The sequence below is a fragment of the Erythrolamprus reginae genome, chromosome 2 (assembly GCF_031021105.1).
Source record: "Erythrolamprus reginae isolate rEryReg1 chromosome 2, rEryReg1.hap1, whole genome shotgun sequence".
NCBI lineage: Eukaryota > Metazoa > Chordata > Lepidosauria > Squamata > Dipsadidae > Erythrolamprus > Erythrolamprus reginae.
The window spans coordinates 113,746,315-113,755,272 of record NC_091951.1 but is presented as its reverse complement, the minus strand read 5'-3'; the positions used below and the strand labels follow the sequence as shown (position 1 = coordinate 113,755,272).

The following is an 8,958-nucleotide window of genomic DNA, read 5'->3' as shown; positions in this document are numbered from 1 at the left end:
GTTGTAGAGATTGAAGAAACTCTTGAAACTCTTAGGGTAAGTTCATCGCAAATGATCTCAGTCTTATTTCCTTCCACTAATGGAAAGTGAGACCACTTTCTTCAAAAATTGTGTAATCAGCAACTTTCTTACCAGTAGATTTATTCTAACATAACCAATTCTCTTTCTTTTCCATTTATTTAAAGGCTGCTGTGGCAGCGGCTGGTCTCAATAATCTTCTAGAAAGTGAAGGTCAATTTACATTATTAGCGCCAACCAATGAAGCTTTTGAGAAGATTCCTAAAGAAATGTTTAACAGGATCCTGGGAGACCCAGAAGCTCTGAAAGGTAAATAACCATAATCTATCCATAATAATAATAGATATAGAAATCACATTTCAACATTTTCTTGACGAAACTGAATCTTCCTTTGAATCACGTTCTTTAAAGATGTCCTTACTTCCATAAGAAATAAATACTTGTATTGTAGAATTAATCAAGTTTTTAAGTGTTACAGGGATTAATGTTAATTTATAAAGACATGTATAGTATGAGATCAATTTATCTGATATACCATTCATGGAGAATGTTGATCTTTCTCAGTTATGAAATCCAAAGGATTTCTTCTTCTTCTTCTTCTTCTTCTTCTTCTTCTTCTTCTTCTTCTTCTTCTTCTTCTTCTTCTTCTTCTTCTTCTTCTTCTTCATCTTCTTCATCTTCTTCTACTTCTTCATCTTCTTCTACTTCTTCTTCTTCTTCATCTTCTACTTCTTCTTCTTCTTCTTCTTCTTTTTGTGTGTATGATGGAAACCTTATTTAAACATCTAATGAAATTGTATTTTATTTCTACTCTGTGGAATAAATGTATACTTGAAAACTTTGTGAAAACAATGTATATTTGGGTATACATAGTATATGTGAATGTAAATACACATACGTCCATATCACCTTTAACCTAAGGCAACATTCCCTATTTGAAAATAATCTGAATCTAATCACTAGGCTTTTTACTCATCCCGACAAATGAAAATGCCTTTGGGTTTTAACTAGTGGTTCTAAATAAAGAATGGGGCCACCTATTTTGAAATCTAATAAAACTCTAATCATGATTCTGTTCTCACCATTTAGAGCTAAGACAGTCAAAAGCTTTGATAGTGTTGCCCCGTTTTTTGTCTGTCAACAAATGTGAATAGAAAGGAACCTGACTGGAGTAATAGTTTGCATTGTTTGCATATCTCCCTACTACAGTGGTGTCTCTTCCTAACTCTTTTTCCTCTTTTGGTATATGGTGTTTACATGAGTCACTGCTTTGGTGATGTGCTTTCTTCAACTCTTGTGCTGACTTTAAGGCAGGAATGGAGAGAGGAAACCATGAGAAAGCTGTGTCAGCATTGACTCATTACCAAGAAGGCAGATGTAGTGGGAACTGGGCAAGCTGGTCAGCACTTTCTTTGGGGTGGGGGGGAGGAATGAACAACAGCAATCAGCATGTTGAATGATGTATTTGATGACACTAGCTGGGCCCCAGAAACCTCTGTGATAGCAAGCTGTGTTCTTTTTATATATAATTTTTTAAAAATAAACAACACACATTCATTTCTAAAGCCAAAGAATAGTATAGTTTAGACCAGTTGTCTGTGCTTTTAAATGGGGAAACAATCCTCAGTTTTGCCAAGGATCTGAACAAATGAGTTCAGTCGGAGTTGAGAAATAAATGTATCTGATTTTGTATATGTAAACTGTACTATACCATAGAAGCTCTTTTTAACAAATTGTAAAGAAGGCTTAGAATGAATTTGAAGACTATAGGCAGTTCCTGGGTTAAGAATGGGTTCTGTTCCTAATCCTGTCTTTAATTGTGTGTAAGTTAGAACTCATATTTGTGAATAGACTGCCTATTACTAAAAATGACAGATGTCGTTTTCCTTCCTCCAGCCAACAAATTTCTGATGATATGCAGTGTTTACACAAAATGCTGAAAACCCCTTAAAACAGGCAGCATATTAAAAAATGCACAGCTTCAGTGGTTTATATAAACATTGTGCAGCTTTAACGGTTCATTGGCTCAAGGAAAGACAAGACTGTCTGCCATTATTTTCTGCAAATAATCATCCCCCATTTATGGATGATGATGATAAGATGGTTGAACTTGGAACAAGCAACTGAATTCCTCCTTGCTCAGACTAGAAGAACTCCTTCCTTGTTCTTAAGTATTGTATTCACAATTGATTTGACTGTATGGCCAGGCAGGCTAGAGACTACAAGCATCTATTTTTTAAATATGAATAAAATAGAATTCTTTATTGGCCAAGTGTGATTGGACACACAAGGAATTTGTCTTGGTGCATATGCTCTCAGTGTACATAAAAGAAAATATACATCTGTCAATAATCAAACTTATCTTAATGATAGTCTGGGTATGCAATGAACTAAAACCTTCCTCAGCCTACCCTTCCTTAGCATATCCTCCAGATATAATTCTGGGAGTTGTAGACTCAACATATCAAGTGGCCATTGGTAGGGAGAAAAAAATCTGCACTGAGCAATTTGCAAGATTTGTTTTACCTTGATTATTTTGCCTGTTTATAGACAAAAATGTTAAGCCCATCAGCTTGCCATTGTTCTGAAATACTATTTAATTTTCACTCCATGGCTTATAAATCACTAGAAGAGATTTATAGTGTACAAGCCACTTAAAAAAATATCCCACTTACTGTCTTCTGTTCTCCCTATAGCACTACTGAACAACCACATCTTAAAAACAGCTATGTGTGCTGAAGCTATTATTGCCGGTTTATCTATGGAAACCCTAGAGGGTAATATGTTGGAAGTAAACTGCATTGGCAATCAGCTGATTCTCAATGGAAAGTCCATTATTGCTGACAAGGATGTTATGGCCACAAATGGAGTGATACACATGGTCAATGAGCTTCTTATCCCAGACTCTGGTAAACAGCAACAACCACCTCCTCCTCCTCTAACATGATTTATGAAACTAATCATCTTTGCCCATTTAAAATCAGTGTTAACATGTTGAAATGGGAAAAAGGAAATTGCACATAGCCCATGCTCATGCTAAAATGTACGCTTCCTTGTTCATAGATATTCTGATTCTTGCATATTCTCTATACTTTTGAGAAGTGATTGGTATTGTTTTTTTAAAAAATCACAAATTACCTTTTAGGCAGATGCAACTATGAAAATGGACAAGACACAATCAGGCTAAAGCTAGATATTTTCCCCCTGACAAGGGTTGTAATTTACTTCATTTTTAAAAAATGATCATTTTCAACTTCTAAAATGAAGTTAAAAATATGGGAAAATAGGGAATGGCAATGGTAATTCTTTCTGTTTAAACGGAACATGGAAAAAACTTTTAAAAAGTGAATAATTGTTTGATTTTGAATAATTTTAAAACTGTTTTGATCCAAATTTAATTAAACCTAGATTACACTCATTGAAACTTATTAAGAAGATGTTGGATAACCATTTGTCTGAAGTGGGGTAGGGTTTTCTGCCTAAGCAAGGGGTTGGACTAGAAGACCTCCAAGGTCCCATTACTCTATTCTAAACCAGTGGAATTAACCATAACAAATTAGTAATGGGGGCCTTGAGGGGCTGCCTTTTTCCACCCACCCAATGAGATCAAATAGAATGGGCATGTTGCAAATATTATCAGCCAAAGAGTGTCAGCAGGCACTGTGAGCTTTTTCCACAGTGACCCTTGCTCTATGGAATATCTCCCCTTTGGAAATTAGAGTGGTCACAACCTTAGTCATTTGTAAGGTCCTAAAAACCTGGCTATGTTCCCGTGTCTGAATGGTTGCTGCATGTGTATCTCTGTATTGCTAACTGGCCAAATATCTTGCTCCCGTGTATCAGGATATTTATGGTGCTTCAATTTTTTTTTTTTAGATTTTTTTAATTGTAATGTTGTATTTTCTGACTTATAAGATACCAGACTCATTAATTGAGAGGGACAGCCATAGAAATTGAATAAACAAACAAATAGACAATAAGCAATGCCCTGTTGAATTCACTAAACACGTTTAAGTAGGATTAATTTTTTAGTTTTAACAAATTCAATTCTGCTCGTACATGAGGTACTGTTTTAATATGTATAATAATTAGGAAATCCATTCTGACATCTGTTGCTGTTATTTTAATTGAAGCTAAAACTCTGCTGGAGTTGGGGAAGGAATCCGATGTTTCAACATCTATTGACCTTTTTAGACAAGTTGGTCTCGGTTCACATCTTACTGGGAATGAGCGCTTGACAGTCCTGGCTCCCATCAATTCTTTCTACAAAGGTTTGTATACTTGAACTCTTATACTGTGGGATCTGTTTGTCATTACGGCCTCAAGTCCAATCAACCAGCTGAAATACAGGGAGAGGAGGAAAGCACATTCCCCCTTCCTGTGCCTGGAATTGTGCCGTTGGATGTGCCTTCTGCTTGAATTAACTGCTAAGAATAACTGTTAATTAGTAGGATTGCATTACAAAACCATATCCAATCCTACTCTTCTTTGCTGGAATTCAGGATTTATAATAGTTCTAAACTACACACACACATTTTCCTAAAGCTGATTCATAGCTAGCTAAAACAAGGTCATATATATCTACCGTAAGAGAGACAAAATGTTAAACTTAAATTGTTAAAGATTTTTAAATGACCCGGTGTAGCTCTATCATGCTAAAACGGATTGCTGATCAATTGTTGCAGCAGTGGGCCAGAAAACTGGGAGAAAGAAGATAAAATAGTGTATGCAGCATCCTAAATATCCCCAGTATATAATTATATCATATCAAAGTAGGATTTAGTACATGTACATTTATATTACAGCAAATGCTTCCAGATAGAATTGATATGTTTTAAGCTATTAGCATAAACTGTAAGTATTCATGACAGAATTGAGTAGTATAAAAGTACTATAAATAAGCAATAAATAAAATAAATTGGGTGGTAGAGTAGAGAATGTCAGTTCAACATATCTGAAAGGGCATACCAATGGAAAGTCCCCAAGTATTTTGGTTTTCATACCAACATCACCACACCCGCCAAAACCCGGAGTGATTTTTCTTTTTGTTTTAGAATATCTGTCTAGTAACAACATAGGAGGAACTGAAAGTGGGTGGGGAGGAGTAGATGGAAAAATTGTAAGATTTATGCTGTATATACGCTGAAAAATGCAATTGTTGCTCATTTCTTAGAATATCGCAGAGAAGGAGGGGGAGAGAAAGTTGGAGGAAATGCTGATTTTGTTTCTATTACCTTTTCATTGTAGAAGCATCCACAGTATTGGTCAAAATGATGAATGCATTATTGCAGTATTTCCCAACCTTGGCAACTTGAAGATATTTGGACTTCAACTCCCAGAATTCCCCAGCCAGCAAATGCTGGCTGGGGAATTCTGGGAGTTGAAGTCCAGATATCTTCAAGTTGCCAAGGTTGGGAAACACTGCATTGTTGCAATGTCACAACATATGCCCTTTGTTATGTGTGTGCCAAGTCTTGATACATATGCAGAAGGGTAGAGCTTGCATTGTAAAACTGCTTTTATAATTTGCCCCCTTTGTCATCCCCTACAGATGCTTCTGTTTATTTTAAAATGAAAACAGTTGATTGTGTGCTGATTTAAATGTATGGATAATGGTTTTATTTTTTTTGCTGCAGATCATAGTCCTTCACCAAACAGAAATTTGCTCCAAAATCATATAATCAAAGAGCAGCTTTCTTCTAAATACCTTTACCATGGACAGAAGCTAGAAACTTTGGGTGGCAAAGAACTGAGAGTATTTGTGTACCGCAATGTATGTTTCTCTTTAATAATTACTGCTAATTTAAAACTTAAGTCATATATCTTACAATATTTTTAAACATATACAGTACCCAACTGAGACGTCACTATTATGTTTCATGCTATAATATGCCTGCAGCCTGCAGATTTTAACTTTCCCCCAAATAATTCTTGGTAACACAGGTGAAGATATTCCTTATATATCTTCTCAACAGTTCTCAAAGATTGGCTTCATCTAGGGATTTTGCAGTAGAGCAAGGATTTTGTTTGTTTGTTTGACTTATATGCTGCCCTTCTCCAAGAACTCAGGATGGCTTACAACATATTAAAAATACAAAAATCAATGCAAAAAGTCCAATATTTAAAACAGTCTAAAACCCCAAATTTTAAATCATACACCTACTCACTCACACCAGAATCATACCAAGGCCGGGCTAGATGTTAACGTTCAACATCCCCAAGCCTGCTGGCAGAAGTAAGTTTTCAAAGCCTTTCGGAAGACCAGGAGGGTGGTGACGGCATGGATCTCTGGAGGGAGTTTGTTTCAAAGAGCCAGAGCCGCCACAGAGAAGGCTCTTCCCCTAGACCTTGCCAGATGATATTGCCTGGTTGACGGGACCTGGAGAAGGCCAACTCTGTGGGAACTGACTGGTCGCTGGAATACATGGGGCAGGAGACGGTTCCAATAATTTATCTGTAGTAGAAGACACATTCTGTTCCTGGTTCAGAAAAGAAGAACTACTTATTTTTATCTTTCCTTTTCACTGGAAAGCTTTTTTAAAACAATGATCAGCAGAATGCAACCAGGAACAAATCTCTTTTTAAAGAAAGGAGAGTATTGTTTCACTGTAACTTTTGGAGAACAAATTTTCATTTTTTCCTAGAAATTTGTGGCTTCCTCAGTCCTCACAGCATACTTTGAGAGGCTATGGGGAAGTGCAAGTAGAGGGGAGATGTTTATCTTCATTTATTCATATGATTTAGATAAATAATAGGGGCGGTTGTGTTAGTAAAATGTCACATTTATTGTACATTTATTATGGTGCAATCTGTCTCATAGAATCTCTGCATAGAAAATGCCTGCATTGCTGCTCATGACAAGAGAGGAAGATTTGGTACCTTGTTTGCTATGGACAAGTTGCTAAGTCCCCCTATGGGAACTGTTATGGATGTGCTCAAAGCAGATGATCGCTTCAGGTAATAGTTGTCCTTATTATTATTGTTTAAGCAGTATATTAGGAAAAACAGTTTTGCTTCCATTTGTTTGGAGAAGCTAAATGTTACTATATTTTAAATATATACAAATATATATTTGTTTTTGTATATATATATATATTTGTATATGTCATATGTTTTTTGCTGAATTTGAAAATTAAGGGAGACTAGGATGTATCTATTTCGGCCTTATTTTGGCCTCATCAGCTAGCCATACCCATTGGGACTTGAACCTGCAACCTTTGCCTTGTAAGGCAGAGAATTATCCTCTAGACTACAGTATCCAATCCCTTCAGCTCTGCACCAGGGAAGGGTTACATATTTTTGTGTCGAATCACCCTGGTGTATTGAAGGAACATCACAGCTCCTTATTTGCCTCTTGGCCCAACCCAGGGCCATTTCCAAGGTAGTTAATTTTATTGATAGCTGACAATTTTATCTATATGTGTCACATGTTTTTTGCTATGTAACCCTTCCCTGGTGCAGAGCTGAAGGGATTGGATACTGTAGCCTAGAGGATAATTCTCTGCCTTACAAGGCAAAGGTTGCGGGTTCAGGTCCCAGTGGATATGGCTAGCTGATTAGGCCAAAATAAGGTCAAAATAGATCTATCCTAGTCTCCCTTAATTTTCAAATCCAGCAAAAAACCATATGACACACAGACACACACACACACACACACACACACACACAGTTATCAAGGACATGCACAGAGAAAATGTGGGATTCCAGCAGATATCCAGCAGATATCCAGGAGATATGAGTAATTATTCAGTCATACAAAACAAATACATTAAAGTTCAATTAGTATTTACTTTAGAAATACCATAATCAAGTAAACAATCTGGTCATATACATTCAAATCAGTCAATATCTCTCAATACAGTAATAATATCACAAGCCTCTCTTTGTCTTACATATCAGACATACATTATAGCTTACAAATACATCAAACTATCATCGAATACACGGAGCTTACTACATCAGTCACAATGTATCAGCAGAAAGAACAGAAAGACCAGAGACCAGAGAGAGAAAATCATGCTTTCTGGGTCTCTCTTATGGCAATTTGAAACACTAAGCTATAAGTACTTCAAAACGTACAAACATTCATTGTTAGTTTGTTTACATATTGCAAACCCAACTGTCTTGTACAGAATACTAACAGTAGCAACACTCCAAAGTTTCTCAGAAGAATCTGTTTCGTCTCTTCTAATGTCCCTAATGCAGTCCAAAATGACATTTGTTGTGTTTAAAATATTGGCACACACTTAGAACCAAAAGTTGTAATCCTTCTCTATTTGAGGATGCATATTTGCAGAAAGATAACCATAAGTTTACCAAGGCTGTGCTACTTGTTAAAATTGATATACAAGCTGTGTCGTATGTCAGCAAAGGAAAATAGGATATCTGTGTACAGTCCCTACAATGCCCCACCTCTTCAAGCTGATTAACACAAAGACACCTTGACCCTTGAATTAGTTTTCATAAGTGTGTGTGAGAGTAAGTGTGTAAGCATGAGCACGCATGTATGCGGGGGGGGGGGCTGGATAGAAATATGAAATATAAAGTAACTCCCCCTTCCCTTTCTCCCTCTATAGCTCATAGACCTATGGGAACATCCATAGAAGTTGGTTCTATTACAGGTTCCTTTTTTGATTTTTAAATTTTGCTTTTTAAAATATGTTTGGTGGTTTTACGGATTTATATTCAGCCTTTAAAAAAAATATTTTCACAGTGTTTAGACAGGAAGTCAACCAGTTACATCTTTACGAGTGGTCAAGAAGTCAAGATAATGGCCACAACTACCAGATCCAAACCCATCATTATGTACATCAACATACATTTTTTAAAAACAGGGCTTTGATATTGAAGTCACAATTGCCTTTTCTTTTCTTTTTTTGAAACCTCATGCAGACTTCCCTGGAGTTAACCAAGAATGTTCATTGAATCCTTTTTGGATCT

The 8,958-nt window shown here is 36.3% G+C and overlaps 1 protein-coding gene across 1 annotated transcript in view; it reads left to right on the top strand.

The window, feature by feature from the left end:
• TGFBI (transforming growth factor beta induced) overlaps window positions 1–8,958 on the top strand; it is a 52,836-nt gene that overhangs the window by 26,217 nt on the left and 17,661 nt on the right. The window contains exons 6-11 of the mRNA XM_070739229.1: window positions 1–36; window positions 186–327; window positions 2,715–2,927; window positions 4,152–4,289; window positions 5,655–5,791; window positions 6,839–6,975. The exon at window positions 1–36 is cut by the window's left edge and continues 111 nt beyond it. Coding sequence (XP_070595330.1) covers window positions 1–36; window positions 186–327; window positions 2,715–2,927; window positions 4,152–4,289; window positions 5,655–5,791; window positions 6,839–6,975 — 803 coding nt within the window. The remainder of the gene's footprint in view (window positions 37–185; window positions 328–2,714; window positions 2,928–4,151; window positions 4,290–5,654; window positions 5,792–6,838; window positions 6,976–8,958) is intronic.